The sequence below is a fragment of the Bos grunniens genome, chromosome 2 (genome assembly GCF_055505025.1).
Source record: "Bos grunniens cultivar Pamir isolate PY7600 chromosome 2, Bosgru_T2T1.0, whole genome shotgun sequence".
In the NCBI taxonomy this organism is placed as follows: domain Eukaryota; kingdom Metazoa; phylum Chordata; class Mammalia; order Artiodactyla; family Bovidae; genus Bos; species Bos grunniens.
Window position 1 is genome coordinate 11,396,093 of NC_141166.1, and position 25,185 is coordinate 11,421,277.

Here is a 25,185-nt window from a genome sequence, read left to right on the forward strand (position 1 = left end):
TTGCATTTCTTTTCCATGGGGATGGTCTTGATCCCTGTCTCCTGTACAGTGTCACAAACCTCCGTCCATAGTTCATCAGGCACTCTATCTATCAGATCTAGTCCCTTAAATCTATTTCTCACTTCCACTGTATAATCATAAGGAATTTGATTTAGGTCATACCTGAATGGTCTATTGGTTTTCCCTACTTTCTTCAATTTAAGTCTGAATTTGGTAATAAGGAGTTCATGATCTGAGCCACAGTCAGCTCCTGGTCTTGTTTTTGTTGACTGTATAGAGCTTCTCCATCTTTGGCTGCAAAGAATATAATCAATCTGATTTTGGTATTGACCATCTAGTGAAGTCCATGTGTAGAGGGTCCTCTTGTGTTGGAAGAGGGTGTTTGCTATGACCAGTGCGTTCTCTTGGCAAAACTCTATTAGCCTTTGCCCTGCTTCATTCCGTATTCCAAGGCCAAATTTGCCTGTTACTCCAGGTGTTTCTTGACTTCCTACTTTTGCATTCCAGTCCCCTATAATGAAAAGGACATCTTTTTTGGGTGTTAGTTCTAAAAGGTCTTGTAGGTCTTCATAGAACCGTTCAACTTCAGCTTCTTCAGTGTTACTGGTTGGGGCATAGACTTGAATTACCATGATATTGAGTGGTTTGCCTTGGAAACGAACAGAGATCATTCTGTTGTTTTTGAGATTGCATCCAAGTACTGCATTTCGGACTCTTTTGTTGACCATGATGGCTACTCCATTTCTTCTAAGGGATTCCTGCCCACAGTAGTAGATATAATGGTCATCTGAGTTAAATTCACCCATTCCAGTCCATTTTAGTTCACTGATTACTAGAATGTTGACATTCACTCTCGCCATCTCCTGTTTGACCACTTCCAGTTTGCCTTGATTCATGGACCTAACATTCCAGGTTCCTATGCAGAGTTTGCATAATTATAGGTATCTTCAATCACTTATTTACAAATTTAAGGAAGACTAATCTTAGGGATTAAGGGTAGATAATCTAGACTCAGTGGGCTTCCCAAGTGGCTCAGTGGTAGAGGATCCACCTGCCAATTCTGGAGACATGGGTTTGCTCCCTGGGTTGGGAAGATCCCCTGGAGGAGGAAATGACAACCCACTCTAGTATTTTTTGCCTGGAGACTCCCATGGACAGAGGAACCTGTCAGGCTACAGTTCATAGGGTCTCAAAGAGTTGTACACGTCTGAATGACTGACCGTGCACGCATGCATCATCTGGACTCAGAGTGCCTGGGTTGAAATCTTTGTTCTCTCACTTATTTGTTGTGTGACTTTGGTCAAGTTAATCTATCAGTGCCTCAGTTTCCTCATCTGTAAATGAGGCTGATCAGATGTCATCATTGTTATGAAGGTTGAGTTATCGGGTGTAAACCCCTTCAAAAGGAATCAGGCACATGATAAGTACTCAGTGTTATCTCTGATGATTTCTTTATGATAGTTTAATTCTCAGAGGGTAATTTTCTATTTTTAAAGTTTATTTGTGAAGGGAAGATTGAAATAAGATGTCCTGTGGTTCAGTATTTGATTCTCATGTTTAATGCTCTCTTTCAATGCAGTTGCTTTGTTTTCAAACCCTTCTTCAATGAAAGCTCTTTCCTGGGCAAGGTCTCCTAGAGTATTTTAAACTCAGGCCTTTAGGCCACATCCCATAACCTTGAAATGGACCACATTGAAGTTTGGTTTCAAAATTCACTTATGCATTCATTAACAAATAATTACATGCTTGTCATATCCGACACTGTTCTGGGTATTGGAAATACACTAATGAACTAGGCAGAAGACACTTTATTCTCTCAGAGCTTTTATCTACATATGAAAGAGATGGATGAGAACAAACAAGTTGAGTGAACACAGGTTTTAGATGTAAGTGCTATAAGGAAGCAGGGTCTCTGGTAGAGAGTGCCCCAGTTTCAATGGGGCGTTCAGGAGGACCTGCAGGGAGATCACATCTGACCCGAAACTGAACTTGACGAGAAGGAAGCTGCAGTGAGAATCTCTGGAGGGCAAAGATCCTGGGAGGAGAGACCAGCTATGAAAAGACCCTGAGGCAAGAGTGATGAGCCTGGGGGACTTTGCTGATGTTCCAGTGGCTAAGACTCTGAGCTCCCAATGCCGGGGTGGGAGTCAGGGCTCAATCCCTGGTGAGGGAACTAGATCACACGTGCCGCAAAGAAAATCAAAGATCCTGCATGCAGCAGTGAAGGTCAAAGATCCCACATGCCACAACTAAGACCCAATGCAGCCAAATAAATAAAAGAAGGAGGCAGAGTGAGCAAGGGAATGAGATTATAAAGGCAAGTAAGGGCTACATTTAAGTCAACATAGGCCATGGTAAAAATTTTCAATTTTTATATATGATAATCTATGATTTTAAGGTGAGAGTTATATAAGATTTACATTTAAGAAGTCCTCTGGAATCTATGTAGAAATGGTTGATAGGGAGAAGAACAGAGAGATCATTTGGGTGAGTCATTTTAAAAAATACTTATTTATTTGGTTATACCCAGTCTTAGTTACAGCACGTCTTTAATTGAGACGTACAAACTGTTAGTCATGGCATGTGGGATCTAGTTCCCTGACCAGGGATCAAACCTGGGGCCCTTGCATTGGGAGTGTGGAGTCTGTCACTGAACCACCAGCGAAGTCCCTGGGTGAGTCTTGTAGTTGTGAGAGATAAGAATGGCTTTGCTTGGGTGGAAGCAGTGGAGTTGGAAAGAAGTGGATAGGTCAGACCGATGAGTTGCTAATGTAATAGGTTAGGAGAGTGAGGGGCAAAGAGACTTTTGCTAACAAGATTGAAAAATACTTCAGATAAATAATGGTGTGGCTTACCTACCCATGTTCAAAATAGGGCAGAAGGTCCAATTTAGAGGTAAGACAAAACTAAAAACTAAACTGCCAAAACTAAAACTAAAATGCCCCAAACTGAAATTGCGTAAAATATCAGCACGTTCCCTCCCAAGTGTGAGCTAATGGCTCTGCTGCCCTGCCACTTGTACTAGTCCACTTCACAAACTCAGTTTTGCAATCTGAGTGTGGTACAGAGGTGCCCCAGCTTCAGAGGATTGTGGAAGCCCCATTTTGCTTTCCTAGCCCTGTGCTCTGCACCTAGGTGTAGAGATGCTTCTGCCCAAAGTGATCGACTTTTTCTGATCCAAACAAAGTGCCATAGTAGTCACCACCAGGGCCTGGGGCCCTGGAAGCTACTTGCCCATCAGTCTTTTTTTGGAAACCTTTCCATCTGAGAAAAGATACCCAGCATACCACTTTATGAGTCATCTATAAGGTGTGAAAGCTAAAGTGCAAATTTTGTTTTATCTTCTCCCTGCTGTATTTTCCTTGGTGAGAACTATGGAGATATCTGTGTCTTTTGAAATTCTTGTGGGAACTTTGCTCTGGTGTGTGTTAAGTTGAGGAAAAACAAAATAAAAAAATAAATATAATTAGCATGTTAAAAAAAAATTTGGCCATGCCCCATGGCATGCAGGGTCTTTGTTCCCCAACAGTGGATTGAGTTCGTGCCCCCTGCAGTGGAAGCACAGAGTCTTCACCACTGGACCACCAGGGAAGTCCCCAGGTCATATTTTGTTAAGCAGTTTTTATGTACCTTGCACCATGCTTTACCTCCATTATGTCACTGAATCCTTGCACCAGCCCTCTGAGGTACATATTATTGTCCTTCATTTTATAGATGAAGAGATTGATCCCAGTAGTGCCCAGGTGACTTACACGTAAGGTCACACAGCTTGTGAGTGGCAGATCCAGACTTAACCAGAGGTTCTAGCTCCTAATACCCATGTTCTTAGCCTCCGCACTAGCACATTCCTTCTTTATCTTTGTCTCCTCATCTTTCAGGTAGATGGGAAATTGCTATGCTGGCTATGCACACTTTCATACAAACGGGTCCTTCAGAAGACCAAAGAGCAGAGGAAGCACCTGAGCAGCTCTTCCCGTGCCAGCCACCAGGAGAAGGAGCAGTATAGTCGACTGAGTGGCGGCAGCCATTACAACAGGTAACCCCAAGATGCTTGAGATAGAACAAGAGGTTCTGGCAGGTCAGATGTAATACACAAGTAGTCATGGAAGATACTATTTTGTCTAAATTTTTGTATTTTCTCTCTAGTTACTAATCTACAGAGGGAATCTCCTTTGATGTATTTTATAATTCACATATCATCCAAGGGCCAGAGAGACATCCATAAGGCATTAGGGTTTTCTGACTTGGTTTGTGTTGTATCTTAAAAGTTTGTATTCTCCCCACCGTTAAGAGTGGATTATCTCCCTAGAAGACCAGACATTCCACATTCTGAGGAAATGCAACTTTTCTTATGCATATTTGGCTAGGAGATAGATATTCTAGGTTTGTCCTTATAAGATCCAGTCAAAATGATGCCCCTTCATTGTTGTCTTAAGCTTCCTTTCAGAGTATCTGTTGTGTTGTTAAGAGTTCTGGCTTTGGATTGAATCCTGGGTCTGCCAGGTTCTCTGTATGGGATCTTGGGCAAGTTTTTTCATCTGTAAAATGAGGGAAATATTAACTCATGGAGTTGCTGTGAAAATAAATTATATGGTATGTGCATAGTGATTAGTTTTATAACTGGCATATAGGAAGCTTCAGTACATGATGGTTATGCGTTGTTATCATTACCTTTATGATTTTGTTTGTTCATTGTTAGTTACCTTCATGGACCAGATTCTCTGCAAGGAATGCAGAGATGCGTAAAAAGAATCACTCTGTTTTCTAAGAGGTATGCAGCCTGGTAGGGAAGACAGACCTGTAATCAAAGTATTGCAGGGTAATCTGAGGGTGTCACAGTGAAAGCATGTCAAGATACAGGCATAAGAGGCCGTGGTAATTAACTGCCTGGGGAGGTCAAGCAATGAAAGATCAGAGAAGAGCTGACATTGGAGCTAGATCTTAGGATAAATCAGAATCGTCAGATAAGGAATGGGTGGAGGGAATAGCAACTGCAAAGACATGGAGGGCATAAGACCACATGGAACTTAGGAACAGCAGATCCTTTTATTTTGCTGGAGCTTATGATTGGGAGCAGAAAATGGGATGGAAAGGAATCCAGCAGACCTGGTAAGTAACATGATCTTGATGTTAGTAATTTTAATAGGGAGCCACTGAAAGGACCTGTGTTGGGGAGGGACGAAATCTACCTTAAAAAAAAAAAGATTAACCCAGACTATTGTGAAGAATGCACTGGAGGAAAAGAGGCTGGGGGCTAGTTAAGAAGCTTTTTTGGTAAGAGTCCAGAAAGAGATGTTAATAGAGAACCTCAGGTAGTGGCACTAAAGATCGAAGAGGTAGATTCAGGAAGACATTTCAGAAGGAGAATTATGTGTAAATTAGATAATCTGATGAACAGGTAGATGGGCAGGAGCTGGGTGAATAAAGGATAATTCTCAGGTTTCTTACTGGGATGAGTGAGTGAATCCTTATCTGAGAGACTGTCAGAAGGGGAAAAAAGTTCAGTTTTGGAAAGTTGAGTTTGAAGTGTCAAGAACTATTTAGCTCTTTTTTGTGGCACCTTTGAGGCTATCGGCTGCTCCAAGGTGAAGCAGAACATCTCTTTCGCAGCCACTGGCTGCCAGAAACTCACTGCAGTGGACAGTGAACGCAGACTTTGTACCGTCTGTGAGAAGTTCGTGGCTGTGGAAGTTGCTGCTGATGCTCCAGGTAAAGAATGGAGGATTATGTGTTCGAATCAGTGGTGGGAATGACAGGCAAAGGACCATGAAGCAGGCCATGAAGCAGGGTGGTGACCCATGGCAGTGTCCACCTACTACTGAGTTAAAGAGTATTCCTGTTACAGGCCAAGGAAAACTGGAGAAGGAAAGAGCAAATCTGTATAGGTTGCATTGTGAATGCCAATCTGAGTGTCCTCAATTTGGTCATTGTCAAAAAGGGAGAGGAGGATATTTCTAGATTTACTGGTACTACTGGGACTCCACCTGGGGCCCAAGAGCTAGAGTCTGCAAACTTTATAATCTCTGAAGTAAAGATCTTGATTACTGCCTCCTGTACAATGTCACAAACCTCTGTCCATAGTTCTTCAGGCACTCTTATCAGATCTAATCCCTTGAATCTATTTGTCACTTCTACTGTATAATCGTAAGGGATTTGATTTAGGTCATACCTGAATGGTATAGTGTTTTTCCCTAGTTTCTTCAATATAAGTCTGAAGTTTGCAGTAAGGAGTTCATGATCTGAGCCACAGTCAGTTCCTGGTCTTATTTTTGTTGACTGCATAGAGTTTCTCCATCTTCAGCTGCAAAGAATATAATCAATCTGATTTCGGTATTGACCATCTGGTGACATCTATGTGTAGAGTCATCTCTTGTGTTGTTGGAAGAGGGTGTTTGCTATGACCAGTGCATTCACACTAGCAAAGTAATGCTCAAAATTCTCCAAGTGAGGCTTCAACAGTATGTGAACTGAGAATTTCCAGATGTTCAAGCTGGATTTAGAAAAGGCAGAGGAACCAGAGATCAAATTGCCAACATCTGTTGGATTATCTGTTGAAAAAGCAAGAGAGTTCCAGAAAAACATCTACTTCTGCTTCATTAACTATGCCAAAACCTTTGTGTGCATCACAACAAGCTGGAAAATTCTTAGGGAGATGGGAATACCAGACCACCCTACCTGCCTCCTGAAAAATCTGTATGCAGATCAAGAAGCAACAGTTAAAACCGTATGGACATGGAACAACGGACTGGTTCCAAATTGGGAAAGGAGTACATCAAGGCTGTATATTGTCACCCTGCTTATTTATCTTATATGCAGTGTACATCGTGCGAAATGCCGGGCTGGATGAAGCACAAGCTGCAATCTAGACTGCTGGGAGAAATATCAATAACCTCAGATATGCAAATGACACCACCTTATGGCAGAAAGTGAAGAGGAACTGAGGAGCCTCTTGATGAAAGTGAAAGAGGAGAGTGAAAAAGCTGGCTTAAAACTCAACATTCAAAAAACGAAGATCATGGCATCCAGTCCCATCATTTCATGGCAAATAGATGGGGAAACAGTGACAGACTTTATTTTCTTGGGCTCCAAAATCATTGCAGATGGTGACTGAAGCCATGAAATTAAAAGATGCTTCCTCCTTGGAAGAAAAGCTATGACTAACCTAGACAGCATATTAAAAAGCAGAGACATTACTTTGCCAACAAAGGTCCGTCTAGTCAAAGCTATGGTTTTTTTAGTAGTCACGTATAGATGTGAGAGTTGGACCATAAAGAAAGCTGAGTGCCAAAGAATTGATGCTTTTGAACTGTGGTGTTGGAGAAGACTTTTGAGAGTCCCTTGGACTGCAAGGAGATCAAACCAGTCAATCCGAAAGGAAATCAGTCCTGAATATTCATTGGAAGGACTAATGCTGAAGCTGAAACACCAGTACTGTGGCCCCTGATGCAGAGAACTGACTCACTGGAAAAGACCCTGATGCTCAGCAAGATTGAAGACAGAAGAAGGGGATGACAGAGAATGAGATGGTTCGATGGCATCACCAACTCGATGGACATGAGTTTGAGCAGGCTCCGGGAGTTGGTGATGGACAGGGAAGCCTGCAGTCCATGGGATCACAAAGAGTCGGACACGACTGAGCGACTGAACTGACTGAAGCAAAGACAATGTCCACCAGTATGTTGTGAGAAAGCCCTGAAGCAGAGATGATGAGAAAACTAGGACCAAAGCACCCAAAATCCAGCATCTTTTTCTTCCACGTGTTCTGCAGCTCAAATGTCAGCATATTGCTCTGAAGAAACAGTGTACTAAGGAAATAAGGAAGAGGTGCAGAATATGCTAAACTTTTGGCCAAGAGAACGAAGGAGGCCAAAGAAAAATGCAAGGAACAGACTGTCAAGAAACAGAAGCTATCCTCTGAGAGCTTGACCTCTGTGTCTGTGCCCAGTCAAAAATAAGATGTTCTGGAAGTAGCAAGAAACTAAGATCTGATATTAAAAAAGATTATTATTTACTGCTTAGGCTATACAGATATTAAAAAAGATTATTATTTAGTGCTTAGGCTATTATTTAGGAGCTTAGGCTATAATTCAGAAGAGGTTTGAACATGAGCCACTGGTAGCATACAAGAGTCGGTGGTAGCAGAGCTAACTTTAAAATGTGGATTTCTGTGGCCCTACCCCAGAGTTTAATTCGGTAGGATCTAGGATGGAATCCAGGAATCTGCTTTGTTTTATAAACCTCTCAGATGATTCTCATGCAGATGATCAGGGGAACATCATTTCCACCCACTATAATAGTTGTTAAAACCATACTCTTGACTGATACAACTTAGGCTGGAAACTGAAAACAGATTATAGAAGCACTCAAGGATGGAGTGAGTATTTGAAAACCAAATCTCTAATCAGGGTTAATATGCAAAATATATAAAGAACTCAACAGTATGGTGTTTGCTCAAAAAATTAAAAATAAAACTGTCATAGGTCCCAGCAATCACTTTAGTATGTATCTGAAGGAACTGAAATTAGCATTTCTATTCCTTTATTCACAATACCTAATATATGGTAGCAACCTGAATGTCCTTGGAGGGATGAATGGTTGAAGAAAATATGGAATATACATTCAATGGAATATCTAGCCATAAAAAAGAAGGGAATACTGCTATTTGCTACAACACAGATAAGCCTGGAAGGCATGTGCTAAGTGAAATGAGGCAGAGAGAAAGACACACACCATGTGGTATCATTTTTATGTGCAATCTTAAAAACTGATTTCATAGATATAGAGAATAGAATGGTGGTTGCCAGGTGCAAAAGGAGAGGGAAATGGGGAGGGTTAGGTTAGAGGGTGCAAACTTTATTAGAAGTAGTTCTCAGTTCTCATGTACAGCTCAGTGACTGTATGCTTCCAAGTTGCTGAGAGGAGATCCTAAGCATGTTGTTGTTCAGTCACTAAGTCATATCTGACTCTTTGCGATCCCATGAACTGCAGCACGCCAGGCCTTCCTGGCTCTCACTGTCTCCCGGAGTTTGCCCAAGTTTATGTCCGTTGAGTTGGTGATGCTGTCTCAAGCATGCTCACCATTAAAATAAAATGGAATTCCCTTGGCAGTCCAGTGGTCAGGACACTGCGCTTCCACTGCAGGGGGGACAGGTTCAGTCCCTGGTTGGGTAACTAAGATCCCACAAGCCACGTGGCACAGCCAAAAAATAAAATCAGGTATGCAAGATGATGGGTGCATTAATTATCTTCATCTTGGTAGTAATCGTTCTATAATATATATATATAAAATTGTCGCCTCGTACATTTTAATTAATGTACAATTATATTTGTCAGTTATAAAGTTGGATGTGATGGGGAGAAGGCATGATCAGTGGTATCAAATATTGAAAAGAGGCCAATAAGAAAAGGTCTGAAAAATCCTTTGGGCTTGGCAATTTTACATCCATCAAAGTAAAAGGGTTGCAGATTAGTTTCAGAGACTAAAACTGATCTTTAGGGTTGTCATGAGACTCTTAGATACTAGAAGATTTACAGAAACAGAGTGAAGAAGAACTGGACTTAGTGTTCAGATACGTAAAGCTTCACTACTAACTAGCTCTATATCCCTGGGTAGGTAAGTTAGCCTTGATGAGCCTCAGTTTCTGCAAAATAGAAATAATCCCTTGTATATGCCTCACAGTATTATAAGATGCATGGGGAAAAATGAATATGAAAGTACTTTTTAAATTGTAAGATGGATTGTGCTTCTGACTAAGGTTTTATTGACTTGTTCTCATTGTTATTAATAAAGCAGATAGTATTTAATCACAGGTAAAAATTTGGGGAAGGACTATAGAAATGAGCTGTCCATGCATCTATGGAATTAAGACTTGGGTGGATTTTGATGATCAAGAATAATTAGCTCTTGCATAGAATAGGTACAGTATTATGTTGGTCCCATTTGACAGGACTTTCATTGTGATGTTTTATTAATCTTTGATTTCTAAAGTGTGTGTATCTCTCTTTCTCTCTCTCTCTTTTTTTCTTTTTTGCCATTAAAAGTCAGAAAACCCTTTCTACGTCTTCAATTCAAAATGAAATCCCAAAGAAAAAATCCAAGTTTGAGTCGATCACAACCAATGGAGATAGGTAAGCCAGTTCAAGTGTGTGTGCATGTTTCTGTTTGAAATGCATACACAGTTCCTGAAACAGGAATACGTTTTAGGGTGTGTCATGGAGCTAGTTTATGGTTGTCAGCGAACTTCTCAGGGATACTACACTAGACACTTATCTTATAAACAAACAATACTGCTATTAGTTTATAAATATAATCTTGTCTAGAACATATAACTGGATTTAATAGCAGTTGAATTTTCTGTAGTCCACAAATAACTTCTCACAAGAATTCAAAGACATGCTTTTTATTGTGATCTGTGCCTATAGCCTTCTCCAGGCAGGGCAGGAGTTGGTCTGCAGAGGCAAAACAGAGACAAATTGGAAGTTTTTCTTTTTTGGGCACACTGCACTGCTTTCGGAACATTAGTTCCCCGACCAGGGATTGAACCCTGGCTGTGGCAGTGAAAGTGCTCAGTCTTAACCACTGGACCACCAGGGAATTCCTGACAATTTATAATTAAAGCAGTACTGCTCAGTCTGTGAGGGATAATCCATGCTTCCTTAGCATTAAGAGAGATAACCCAAAGCAGATGCTGAATCAGGAGGGAAGGAGATGCATTTGAATATTTTTGTTTCATTTTAAGCCTTTCTGAATGCATTTTTATTCCTCACTTTCCCCTTTCCTTCTTAGTGATGCTTCTGCTTACGAGCTATTTTCTCCTCGTATCCAGGATGCCCTGTCCATGTTGGTGTAGTGGGCTGCTTCTCAACAGAGTCTTGGGGCCTGTTCCTCCAGGCTGGGCATTCTGAAGTGAGACCACGTGGCACACTCATCCCTAAAATCCTTGGAATCATCTCCATTCTGAAAACTCCCATTCTCCATTCTCTCTCCCAGACGGTGGTAGATATGGGAGCAGACCAGCATATAGGCTGACTGGGGTTGAGTTTTGTTTATTTAGGGGTATACATAGCATCTCTGAAGTTGGCTTTTTCATTAACTTGATTTGAGACTGCAGACTCTCTTTGTATTTCTGATATCATTGACTTCAGACTTCTTGAATTGATCCTTCTAGAAATGCTTGGTTTAGATATTCTAATTATATAGGGAAAGGAACCATAAAGACCATCTTTCTGGTTAGCTTTACTGTTACTGTTTGTTCTCTGAGCAGCTAGTTTGACCATTCTGAAGAAAATGGATGTGGCACTGATTGTCTTATCACATCTGCCAGGATGCATGATCCTGTAAAAAGTTCTTCAGGGAATGAACCATTCTGAATGCCCTGCTTTATGAAGGCCTAAGCCAAGACCCACAGCCTTTAGATTCATCATTTCTGTTTTGTGCTGTTTATGATGTGGGCTGTGTTTGAATGACCCGGAAAAAGCTCATTCATAGCCTTTAGTTTAACCAACAGGCCTTAAAGTTTGCCTTCTGTTGGGTCATTTGGTTTTTGAGATACTGCCACTGTTCTTGCTGACTATTGCTATGGCTTCACCAAGCCAAAGACTTTAAACTTTCTGTTCAGTGTTTTATTGCATCTGGTTAGCAGCAGTGAATGTTTTCCTCAATTAGGATGCTGATCCTTAACTTAGACGCATGATCTTTCATAATGTCCTCTGGGAAAGATCTTTAAAAATAAATTTTTCTTTAAATATACATGGTAATTAAAAAAGCAACCTAATAACTTGAAAATTTAGAAAAAATTTTTCTGCAGCCACGTATTATTTTCATACATATGCAAGTTCCATTTGACTGTTCCTGCATTCAATTCAGTTCAGTTGCTCAGTCGTGTCTGACTCTTTGCGACCCCATGAATTGCAGGCCTCCTGTCCATCACCAACTCCCGGAGTTCACCCAAACTCATGTACATCAAGTCGGTGATGCCATCCAGCCATCTCATCCTCTGTCGCCCCCTTCTCCTCCTGCCCCCAATCCCTCCCAGCATCAGGGTCTTTTTCAACGGGTCACCTCTTCACATGAGGTGGCCAAAGTATTGGAGTTTCAGCCTCAGCATCAGTCCTTCCAATGAACACCCAGGACTGATCTCCTTTAGAGTGGACTGGTTGGATCTCCTTGCAGTCCAAGGGACTCTCAAGAGTCTTCTCCAACACCGCAGTTCAAAAGCATCAATTCTTCAGCGCTCAGCTTTCTTCACAGTCCAACTCTCACACCCATACATGACCACTGGAAAAACATAGCCTTGACTAGACGGACCTTTGTAGGCAAAGTAATACCTCTGCTTTTGAATATGCTATCTAGGTTGGTCCTAACTTTCCTTCCAAGGAGTAAGCGTCTTTTAATTTCATGGCTGCAGTCACCATCTGCAGTGATTTTGGAGCCCAAAAAGATGAAGTCTGACACTGTTTCCCCTGTTTCCCCATCTATTTCCCATGAAGTGATGGGACTAGATGCCATGATCTTCGTTTTCTGAATGTTGAGCTTTAAGCCAACTTTTTCACTCTCCTCTTTCACCTTCATCAAGAGGCCTTTTGTTCCTGCATTAGTAATCTTAATCTATCACTTGTTTGCATTTCTTTTAAAAGTTTATATACAAGGTAAATTACGTTTTTTCTTCCCTTTTTACTTTTTTTTCTTGCTTTTCCTTCACTTGGAGAACATTCTGACAAGACTTTAAAAACATTTTTTTAATTATTTTTTTTTCTCTTTTGGCTGACCAGGGATCAAACTCACACTCCTGCAATGGAAGCGTGGAATCTTAACCATAGGACCACTGAGGAGGTCCAAGACGTTTTTTGAACTGTCCTTTATATTTTTTGGTTCTACCAGTTTATTGCTACCAACCCATCTCCCTCCACCCTCATGCACGCATGCTCAGTCATGTAATCCCATGGACTGCAGCCTGCCAAGCTCCTCTGTCCATGGACTTTTCCAGGCAAGAATACTGGAGTAGGTTGCCATTTCCTTCTCCATGAACAGTCCTTTTTTTAATGTCATGGAAACCAAAAAATTTTTTTGCTGAATATCTATTTTGAATTCAGTTCTGGAGTAAATATTACCAGTTTTGTTTCTTTACTATCTATTGTGACTCCCTCTCAGTTTTTAATCACAATCCACTTTCAAATTTATGCTTCTCTTCTTTCATTTTTATCCTCTCATGTCTTCAAAAGATTGTTCTCTAACAGTTTTCATTGACCATATACTATCATATTCCTTTGTTTTTTTTTTTTTTTGGCCACACACATGACATGTGGGATCTTAGTTCCCTATTCAGGGATCAGACCCGAGAGCCCTGCAGTAGAAGTGCAGAATCTTAACCACTGGACTTCCAGGGAAGTCCTCTTATTTATTTTTTAAATATTAAGGCATATTTGATTTATTTTTCTGTTTTTCTTTATTAGCCTTCCATATCATACAGAGAGAACCCATTACTTTATAGAATTAAAAAAACAACAACAACACATTTTTCTCATGGTTTTATACTTAGAAAATGCCTTAGTCTTTTTTAGTGTCCTATAAAATTCACAGCTTCCATCTCAATATTTTATAGTTTGTCAAAATTATAACAAAAATCCTTCAATTTGAAGAAAATACAAGTTCATTCCTAGCTTTCCTTCCCTGAGAAGTGCACTTTTTGATCATATTTGCTTATTGTTTGATGGGCAGTGAACAGTGAGTGACCTCCAGGCACACCTTGTGGTTTATTGTTTCTAAAAGACATTCTTTTCTTTTCCTTATCGTTTTATTGTGTTCTCCCTCTAAAATATACTTGAAAGAGTAGACTTAACTCTCTGTGGCCTTTGAGGACAGATCCAGGACCAATGGATGAGACTGACAGGCAGATTTTGGCTCAACCTGAGAAAAGATGTTTTTGGAAACTATTAAGTTTTTGGAAAAGATGAGCTTCCTGGATAAATAGCAAGTTCCCTGTCTTTGGCGGTGTTTAGAAAGAGATTAGATCTGATTTTCTGCCTTAGTAACCTAGCCATCTTTTTTCATTTTGATTCCCAGCAATTCTTGTTCATCAGGAGTTACAGAGTTAGACAGTACAGTCCCTAACACAGGAAAGACACAATGAGATTTGTCAGCAATTTATTGGTATGGGAAGAATCTTCCCTCAAGAAGCAGGTAGACTCAAAGCAATCTTGAGAATGAACAAAGCTGAAAGTGTCATGCTTTTTGATTGCAAACTGTACTACAAAGCTGCAGTAGTCAACAGTATGGTGTTAGGGACTTCCCTGGTGGAGCAGTATTTAAAAATCTGCCTTCCAATGCAGGGGACATGAATTCAATCCCTGGTTGAGGAATTAAGATCCCACATGCTGCTGGGCTACTGAGCCCACGCACTGCAACTAGAGAACCCTGCGTGCCATAACAAGGAGCCTGCACACCGCAGTGAAAGATTCCATGTGCCGCAGTAAGACCTGACTCAGCCAAAAACAAAACAAGAAGACAGAAACAGACACAGAGACTGATGGAACAGAATAAACAGCCCAGAAGCAAATCCACATTTATATGGGCAATTACTCTACAACAGAGGAGGCAAGAGTATACAGTGGGGAAAAGATAGCCCCTTCACTGATTGGTGTTGGGAAACTAGACAGCTACATGCAAAAGAATCAAACTGGACTACTTTCTCACACTGCTTACAAAAATAACTCCAAGTAGACTAAAGGCGTAAATTTAAGACCTGAAAGCATTAAATTCCTAGAAGAAAACATAGGCTCTTTGACATTGGTCTTAGCAGTTTTTTTTGGATATGTATCCTCAGGCTGTGTAGTCCTATTTACTTTTGCTTTTACAAAGGACTATATCAAACTCAAAAGCCTTTGCACAATGAAGGAAACTATCCATAAGATGAAAAGGCAACCCACTGAATGGGAGAAGATATTTGCAAATAATATATCCAATAACAGGTTAATATCCAAAATATACAAAAAGCTCATATATTTTAACATCAAAAAAAAAGAAACAGTTCTATTTAAAAATGGGCAGAGGATCTGAATAGACTTTTTTTTCAAAGAAAACATATAGATGCTCAATATCACTAATTATCGGGGAAATGCAAATCAAAATGGCAATGAGCTACTGCCTCACACGTATCAGAATGGCTATCGGATAAGTGTTGGCGAGGATGTGGAGACGATAGCACCCTTGTGCTCTCTTGGTAGGATTGTAAGTTGGTGAAGCAACTAGTATGGAGGCACCTTAAAAAATTAAAAATAGAATTGCCATATAATCCAGCAATTTCACTTCTAGTTATTTATCCAAAGAAAATAGAAACACTATTTCAAAAAGATACATACATCCCAGTGTTCACTGTAGCATTAGTTATAAGAGCCAAGATAATGAAAGCAACCTAAGTGACTGTTGATAGACAAATACCTAAAAAAGCTATGGAGTGTGTGGGGGTGTGTGTGTGTGTACACAAACAGTGAAATATTACTCAGTCATAAAAAACAAAATCTTGTTGTTTGCAACAACCTGGATGAACCTAGAGGATATTATGCTAAGTGAAATAAGTTGGAGAAAGACCAATACTGTGTGATCTCACATATATGTGAGTCTAAAATACAAAGCAAAATGCAACATAGGTGCAGAGAACAAACAGGTAGTTGCCAGAAGGTTGAGGGTGGGGGGATAGGCAAAACAGGTGAAGGAGATTAAGAGCTATAGCCCTCCAGTTATATAATCAATAAGTCATGGGGATGTGACATACAACATAAAGAATGTAGTCAATAATAATTTCATATGGGCGGACGTTTACTAGACTTAGAGTGATTACGATATATGCAAATACCAAATTATGTATGAAACTAACATAATATTGTATGTCAATTATATTTCAGTTAAAAAGCAGGTAGAGCACATTAGCCCATTACTCCATTTCATTTGTCACTCTGGTTATGGGTTTAAATAGATTCTGTTGGGTTGAGGGAAGACAGTCCCTCGGCAAGGTTGGAAACTGGTGGAGACTGTGATGGATCCTTTTAATATTTTCTCCTACATGCCTTGTTTTATTATTTTACATGTTGTTTTTGTTACCCAGTAATTCTGCATATTTATCAGTTAGCAAAGCAGTGATCCATTGTTCCTCTGACATCCTTCTCATATGCTTCGTGTAGACTGAGGGCAGAATATTTCTATCAGTGGACTGTCTTCCCATTCTAGCCATAGAAACACTTAACTTGGTAACTATGAGGAGGTTTGTCCAGCAGTTCACCATGTTATTTGGAGTTTCTACCTGTGTAGAAAATTGATGGTTATTAGATGTTGTTCAAGGTGTAGGAAAGATCCAACAGCAAGGGGCATCTGGTAGTTGCTATATTGATATAGGGTGTTGGGAATCAGTATTGCAGTTTTCTAGGAAAAACTGGTTTGTGTTTTACTTTACAGGTTGCCCTGTGAAAAGTAGAGAGTTTCCTTTGGGTAGGTCTCTAGAGAAGGGTAGGATTTAACTCTCTTGGCAGTGATTTCTTAACTTGTATGGGTCTAAGACACTTCTGAACAGACGAAGGAGAGCCTCAGATCCCCATCCTAGAAACCACCCCATTGTATGTATACATAAAATTGCATATACAATCTCAGGGGCTTACAAATTCCCTGAAACTTTCCTGGTTAAGACACTCGACTAAAAGGACAGAGTTCACCTGGCACTTGGACAAAATGTAGTGCTCAGAGACCATCATAGGGAGGACTCTGTTGAAGACCCAGGTTGTGATATTACTTTGCAGTTTGCCACCTTTTTGTTCCTTTCCTAACTAAATATCACAGAATTCTTGATACTGGAAGTGACAGGGCACAGGCCAATTGTAGTAGGGGAAGTTGGCTTCTTTCCTGTTAATTTCATCTTCTTTTTTTTAATCACTTTTTAAAAAGATTGTACCTGAGGTGGAAAGCAGCAGCTTCTCAGCAGATGTACCACAGCATGGGCTTTGGAGCAGAAAACAAAGAGTCAAAATCTCTATGGGGATCTTTAAAGAAAAATGCATGAAATTACAATTTATCCAGATTCTAGGGAAATTATCTAATCACAAAAAATTATGACTCTCACCCACAATAACTAGGGATCCTCAGTGAACCTGAAACAAAATATCTTTGGCTCTTATGAGGTGACATTTATTTTAGTCCCGAATGTGAACAAAGATGGGCTTTCCAGGTGGCGCTAGTGGTAAACAGCCCACCTGCCAGTGCAGGAGACATAGGAGACATGGGTTCGATCCCTGGGTTGGGAAGATCCCCTGGAGGAGGGCATGGCCACACACTCTGATAGTCTTGCCTGGAGAATCCCCATGGATGGGAACTTGACAGTCTACAGTCCATAGGGTTGCAGAGTTGGACACGACTGAAGTGACTTAGCACGCATGCACAGCATGCATGTGAGCAGAGATGCTGCAGGAATGCTGCAGGTTGTGGCTTTGGTTGGTATAGTTATCTGATGGCCACCTTGCTTGTGCAGTTTAGCAAATGCCCTCAAGTTGGACGTGTATTGTGCTTGATGGCTGGGATTCAACTAGTTGCTTCTGTCCTGAAGTTGCAGTCAAGTGGTCTGTAATGTGACCTCAGGTAGAAAAAAGTTTGTGCATCCAACTGATATTTTCCCCCTCCATTTTTCCCCTCAGCTTTTCCCCAGATCTGGCTCTGGACTCACCAGGCACTGACCACTTTGTCATCATTGCCCAATTGAAGGAAGAAGTAGCCACTCTGAAGAAGATGCTGCATCAAAAGGATCAAATGATTTTAGAGAAAGAGAAGAAGGTACTGCTTAGTTAGTGCTTCTCAGGTCAGAATGAGGCAAGCGGGTGAGATATGTGGTATAGGGCACGATGCTAACTGTTTAATGGATGTTTGTTGGATACATACCACTGAGGCTCTGAGAGAGAGAATCCACTGGCAAGGTTGGGATGTCCTAGGGAGCAGCTTGCTGTCTGCCAGGATCGTGGCATGGCATTACTGTTGTCAATCCCCTTCCATCAAGTAGTTTAGAGGGTTGATTTTTCTTTCTTTTGTTTGGAAGACGCTTCCACTTCTAAGGGAGGACTGAAGTTCACTAAGCTTGCAGAGATGATGTGTAAAACCATGGAGTCCACCTCTTATTTCATAGTGGGGCATATAGCAGAGTACTACTCTTCTCAGCATAAGCTGTTCAGGGAGCTTGTAATCAGAGGGTGCTGAGTGAGCATGGAGTTGGGACAAGAGGAAGTAGTTACATAATTGGAATTTTTAATGCTCTCAGGCTAGGGGAACCTGATGCCTCCACCTCTATTATTGGGATGGCTGTGTCCAGGGAACAGTAGTACTCAAAATATGTAGATCAAGTCTGCCTCGTCCCCAGACAATATTCCAGTAGGCCTTCCTGTAGTCACTACATCACTTTGTTTCCATTGGTGACAACTCCCTTACTGAGTGACCTATCCTCTAAGCTCGTTATTATCTTCAGTGAAGTCTTAGTAGAGTCATATTCCCCTCTTTAGGGGAATTTTTTTATGTCCTTTTTCTGATTCATTCTATTATTTCTTACTTTCAGATTCTTAGAGAATGTCTCGTTTCTGCCTTATTATTCTAATAACTAATAATAATAGTTAACTTTTATTGGATGCTTTGGCCTGCTATGCAGGAAACTGGGGTTCGGTTCCTGTGTTGGGAAGATCCCCTGGAGAAGGGAATGGCAACTCACTTCAGTATTCTTGCCTAGAGAATCCCATGGACAGAAGAGTCCATGGGGTCGTAAAGAGTCAGACACGACGGAGCGACTAACACGCCTCTATCTGCCTATCCCTATTCTAAGTGCTTTATATGTATTAACTCATTTATCCCCATATCACTTTGAGGTAGGAATTATTATCATCATTCATAGATAACAGTGCCTTCAGTGTTTTTCCCCATAGGGTTCCTTCCGCTAGCTCTGTTTTCTCCCTGAGGCTGTATGTTGTTTTGCACTATGTTCAGAATCCTATGATGAGTGCTAACAAAGACATTTATGTTAAAACATTTTTTTAACTTTATTTTTGGTTGCACTGGGTCTTTGTTGTGGTGCGTGGGCTTTTTGTCATTCTGGTGGCTTCTCGTTGTAGAGCACGTCTGTAGGTGCTGGGCTTCAGTAGTTGCGGCACACAGGCTCAGAAGTTACGGCTCGTGGGCTCAGAAGCTGTGGTGGAAGGGCTTAGTTGCTCCACGACATGTGTAATCTTCCCAGACCAGGGATTGAATCGGTGTCCCCTCCATTGGCAGACAGATTCCCATCTACTGGGCCACCAAGGAAGTCCTGCAGTGTTAAAATCTTTATGTGCATTCTTTGTATCTGATTCCTACCTCATCTTACAGATGAGGAAATGGACCGAAAGAGAGTAGACGACCCATCCAAATCACACAGCTGGTGAAAGGCAGAACAAAGGAATGAACCCAGATCTTTCTGACCCTCCCATTCTTTCTACTGAGCTGTGTTTCTACTCTTCCAGTAAGGTGGAAGTTCGTGGGAAGAGACCAGTATTCTTTTCACTTTACTACATGACTGTCAGATGAAAGCAGACCCAAGTATATTTTCTTTATGAACTAGATCAGAATGGCACATTAAAGACAGGATTTTTGCAAAATAGAGACAAAATGAATACTCGTCTCTAGTGCTTTGCAGTCGCAAGATCTTAATTCCCTTACCTACAGCAGTGACAGCACCGAGTTCTAACCACTGGATCTCCAGGGAATTCCTGCAAAGTTAGGGTCTGAAAGGAGCAAAAACAAACAGTAGGTTGTTTCCCATAACTTTCAGGATCAAGATCACATTCCTTGGCTGGAACACAGGCTCTTCCGCATCATGCCTTCCTATCTGTGGCCTCATCTCCCGACACACTCATCAGTCATCTGAATAAGTTCTCCATTATCTTGCACTCTGCTTGTGCCCTTACTGTTCCCTTTGCTTGGATGCCCTTTTCCGTACCTCATGTACCAGTTGCTACTTGTATCTCAAAACTTAGCTCACACCTCATTTCTCTGATTTAGTACCTCTTCTCTGTGCTCCTTGAATAGCATAGTCAATAGAAGAAGGCCTGGAGTTTGAATTCTGACTCTGCTACTTGCTAACCACTTTACTTAATCCTTCCTAAGCCTTGATGTTCCCATCTATAAAATGGGAAGAATAATGCTACTATCCCACAGGGTTATCATAGGATTGGATAAAATAATATAATCAAACAGTTTGCCTGGAACAGGGCAAAAATTCAGTAAATGACAGCAGCTGTTATTTTCATGGCTTCTCTCAAACTGTCAGTCATATTTGTTATAATCATTGATTTACTTGGAGTTGAGAATTCGAAAGATTATTGCCTATATTGAGTACATGAAATATCTAAAACCTTCTAGCAAGTGGTCAGTAGCGGACATGCTAATGCAGAATTTTGTGTAATTTTCAGGAAATCACTAGAAAAAAATAGGATACACAGTTCCTTGGCTTTGATTTAGGTATGGCTCTTTAGGAGAGCCCTGGGTTTCATTAATTTAGGGGACTATTTAGCTCTCTGGTACCAAAACATTTTTCATTGCACAGAAATTTCTTCTGGTCACTCTGCCTTTTTTTCCCCCCTCAGATCACAGAGTTGAAGGCTGATTTTCAATACCAAGAATCTCAGATGAGAGCCAAAATGAACCAGATGGAGAAAACCCACAAAGAAGTCACAGAACAATTGCAGGTAATTCTGCTTATTTAATATGGTAACTCTGGTGTATTTCAGTTCAGTTCAGTTGCTCAGTCATGTCAGACTTTTTGCGACCCCATGAATTGCAGCACGCCAGGCCTCCCTGTCCATCACCAACTCCCGGAGTTCACTCAAACTTACGTCCATCAAGTCGGTGATGCCATCCAGCCATCTCATCCTCTGTCATCCCCTTCTCCTGCCCCCAATCCCTCCCAGCATCAGGATCTTTTCCAGTGAGTCAACTCTTCGCATGAGGTGGCCAAAGTCCTAGAGTTTCAGCTTTAGCATCATTCCTTTCAAAGAACACCCAGGACTGATCTCCTTTAGTATGACTGGTTGGATCTCCTTGCAGTCCAAGGGACTCTCAAGAGTCTTCTCCAACACCACAGTTCAAAAGCATCAATTCTTCGGCGCTCAGCTTTCTTCACAGTCCAACTCTCACATCCATACATGACTACTGGAAAAACCATAGCTTTGACTAGACGGACCTTTGTTGGCAAAGTAATGTTTCTGCTTTTGAATATGCTATCTAGGTTGGTCATAACTTTCCTTCCAAGGAGTAAGCGTCTTTTAATTTCATGGCTGCAGTCACCATCTGCAGTGATTTTAGAGCCCAAAAAAATAAAGTCAGACACTATTTCCACTGTTTCCCCATCTTGGTATTTTAAGTGATCTCTTAGATTTCTTTTTTCCTCAGAGATTTGACATGTCGATTGACATATTAAATCACCTTATAGATGACTTTTATTATTTTCTCTTGGATATGTTCTAATCTTTTTACCTCAAAAAACAGTGGAATTAATAAATGTGTTCTTTGATTTTTGGATAAACCAGATGTGATTCCAGATGTCTAAATTGTAAATTCTGTTTATCCAGCACACTAAGGTACTCCATGGTTGGTTTGTGTTGCATAGAGCATCCGTTTGTAATAGTGGATCCCAGGAGATGCAAGTGCACTGATTAACTTCCAGCAAATACTTTTCTTCCCTCCCAACCAAACCCTAGAGCTTTTCTGTTGTTTTCTGCCTCTAGACTTTGTTCACCTCTTCCTGACCTCTACATTGTCTCCCTTAGCATCTGCATGAAAAACATCCTGTCCTGCGAAAACTTCCTTCGCTCACTGATTTTTTTTTTTTTTAAGGCCAAAAACCGAGAGCTCCTGAAGCAGGCAGCTGCCTTATCCAAGAGCAAGAAGTCAGAGAAGTCAGGAGCTATAACCTCTCCATGAAAGACCACAAGAACGCTCCCGGCAACAGCAAATGGATTCCTCGGTTAGGGTGGCAACCTGGCTGTTCTCTGGGAATTGCAATCTTCCTTAAGAAATCTCTATATTATTACAGTTATCCTTCTTTGTGTGACTGCGTTGGGCTGAATGGAAACACCTGGTTTGTGCTGTGTTATGACTGCATGCTTGAATGTTTGGGGTTTCAAGCTCCCATCTCCTCTTATTCTCTCACTCCCCTCTCTACCCCGCAGCCCTTCTCTCAGTATTATTGTCTCTCTTTTGCTACTTTTTTTTCCCCCTTTTTGTGGTGGTCACTGCTCAGTGTTATGTGCAGAATGATTTTTTTTTTTGTCCATCATTGCATCCTGCCATACCCATGAGCAAGCAATTTGGCATTAATTACATATCACTGCCACCCTCTGAACTTTGAAAACTGCCACCTTAAGACTTGGTACAATGGAAGAGACTTTTTCTCTCCAATAAACCTTTTGCTTCAGGGTATACCCTTGGGTTTTTTTCCAGGTATATTATGTATGAACTTTGTACTATGTATAGCCAGAGTTTTATTTATTTTTTAAAAAAAGAAACTTTTTCTTGATAAAGGAATAATGGTAGCCTAGCTTGTTCTTCTTGTAAAAGTGATGCTTCTTTTTTAAAAAAAAGTACTACTCTCTAGCTTTTAGTGAAAGAATCAGATCTTTTCTTTCTTGTTACCTTGGAGTCTTAAAACTGATTGCTAAGGTGAAACAATTCAATATATAAGTATGGAGTTAAGTGCCTTTTGGAGGGTTTCTTGGAAGAGCATGTAAGAAGATACTTAAGGGAGGTAGCAAAGATTTGGAGAGTCTGTCTTTCTAAGTAAGGACAGAAAGAAAGGTTGTCCAGGTTGTACTGGACACTTCCCTCTCCCTCCCCTTTCTTGATTGTTTTATGTGACTGATTTTAAATTCTCACACTGCCACCTCTTTTTAAAAAAAAAACAAACGCTCTTATATCAGTTGTCATACTGGGCCATTGTCAGATAGCTTTTTTTAAAATGATTCAAAATGGGATAAGATTTGGACTACAAAGCATTTTGGAAGTTAGTATGAGCTGCTCAAGAATGGACTCTGAGTGTGACTGGAAGAATGATATCCCTGTATGTACTGTCTCCCCACTCTTCCTCACCCACTGCCGCCTATACACTCCCTGCTTTTAATGGAAATGTGTTGAAAACAGGTGCTTCTCAAAAGCAGCTTGGCCCCAACCTGAATTGTGTCCTGTTTTCCCTTCTTGACCCAGTAGGCACGTGGATTTACTTTTCATGTCAGAGGATAGATTTGCATTTTTAGCCATACTCTCAGGTCCTCTGTGATGTTTGTGAAAGAAATTAGAGATGTGTGGTGTGCCATGAAACAGTAAAACCAGCTACTTTGGAATCCTTTAACGCAGGGGGGGATACTGGAGTTAGAGGTAATCATAAGGGCAGATGACATTTGTACCTCAGACTACCAGAAGTGCAGCAGTAAGTTTAACTTACTAGGCATTTTCCAGGAGCAAAGGCTTCTAATTGGTGAACATTCTCATGAGTGGAGCCATGCACTTAATTGGACAGAGACATGGAAATGAGTGGCTTCCTTCAGATACGAGGAACAATGGACCATGTTGCTTATCACTCTGGTAGGGGATGTAATTTTCTCTTCTAAGCAAGGGAAATGGCAGTGCTAAATAGTTTTGTAACTTTTTGAATGAGAAAATTTTAGGTAAAGACAACCTGTCAGATAATATTTTTCAGATGCATTTACATTGACTATGGGGAAAAGATTGTGAAAAAAGTTGCAGTCATGGGTTTTTTGTTTTTTTTTTTTTAAATTTTAAAGACTTGAGAAATTCTGTTACCTGAAGTGACAATGTAAAAACATATTTAGTTTTATACTAAATCTTTTTTTAAGGTCTTGGCATTTAATATAAAGCAAATCCATACATTTTCTAACTTTCCACGAGTTCCAAAAAGAGAAGGAAGAAACCTCTGTCTTGAAATTTTGGTTTTTAAAAATCATGATACTGTTTTACCATAAAATTGAGTAGCTAACTTTTGGTAACACCTTTTGTTTATTTGTATGTTTGTAATAATGGACATTTTAAAACACAGGAATGTTTTGGTTTGTACAGACTTTGAAAAATGTGTGTTAATAAAAATTCATATGGACTCAAGTATAATTATTGCTTTGTTTGTTTTTTTTCATTTATTTCTTGCTGGTTCACCAATAGACATATCCCATAATCCCCTTCAACCTAGAAAAGAGTCAGTTTGTCTTGCTTGTAGACTTTAAACAATTAAAAGCCTAATGGCGCTAATAGGGAGTTTTATGTCCATCAGAGAATAAACGAATTTCTTTCTTCTGTGATTGTATTTATTCAGTTCAGTTGCTTGCTTATAAGTACTGGTGGGCACTGAGTATACAGCAGGGAAGACAATTGACGAACTTACTCTCCTCATGAGGCTCCTGTTTAATAGAGTATTGAATGAATATAGAATATATGAATATAGAAATTAATAGAACAATAGAATGCCATTGTTCCTTGATTTTATATTTACCATTATTATTCACAATACAGGATGAATCTTCATACGGTATGAATGAAAGGTTTTTGATATGCCATCTCAAGGACAGGAATGTGTTGGTTTGAAACCCTGGCGCTAGTAGGTTTCTAAATCAGTAAGTGCCTTTCAAACATCATTGTCACATCCTGATCATTCTCTTCTGTAGGCTCAATGACAGCATATTTTCTCTAAATAGAGATAGCTTTATAGGTGCTATGGTCTGAATGTTTATTCCTGCTCTCCCTCCTTGCCAGGGGCTTCCTCGGTGGCTCAGCTGGTAAAGAATCTGCTTGCAGTGCAGGAGCCCCGTGTTTGATCCCTGGGTGGGTAAGATCATCTGGGGAAGGGAATGGCTACCCACTCCAGTATTCTTGCCTGGAGAATTCCATGGACAGAGGAGCCTGGCAGGCTACAGTCCATGGTGTCGCAAAGACTCAGGACTGAGTGACTAACACATGCACCCTGCCAAATTCATGTGTTGAGATCTTAATGCCTAGAGATGGTAGAAGGTGGGACCTTTGAGAGATACTTTGGTTCTGCCCTCATGAATGGGCTTAGTGTCCTTATAATGGAGGTGTCAAAGATATCCCTTACCCCTTCTACCATTTGAGGACAGAGCCAGAAGGTGCCCACTATG

General features: G+C 40.6%; 1 protein-coding gene across 3 annotated transcripts in view; it reads left to right on the top strand.

The window, feature by feature from the left end:
* Nucleotides 1-24,163, top strand: part of FAM76A (family with sequence similarity 76 member A) — a 32,576-nt gene extending 8,413 nt beyond the window's left edge. Inside the window, exons 5-9 of one of the 3 annotated variants that reach the window (XR_015138674.1) lie at nt 3,879-5,709; nt 10,042-10,128; nt 17,674-17,809; nt 20,632-20,733; nt 21,881-24,163. Coding sequence is in view for 2 of the 3 variants with exons in the window: in XM_086330951.1 (XP_086187077.1) it covers nt 3,879-4,036; nt 10,042-10,128; nt 17,674-17,809; nt 20,632-20,733; nt 21,881-21,967 (570 nt within the window). In the remaining variant the exon portion in view is untranslated. The remainder of the gene's footprint in view (nt 1-3,878; nt 5,710-10,041; nt 10,129-17,673; nt 17,810-20,631; nt 20,734-21,880) is intronic. The other 2 variants (XM_086330951.1, XM_086330957.1) reach the window with 2 other exon arrangements.
* Nucleotides 24,164-25,185: the final 1,022 nt, after the last annotated feature.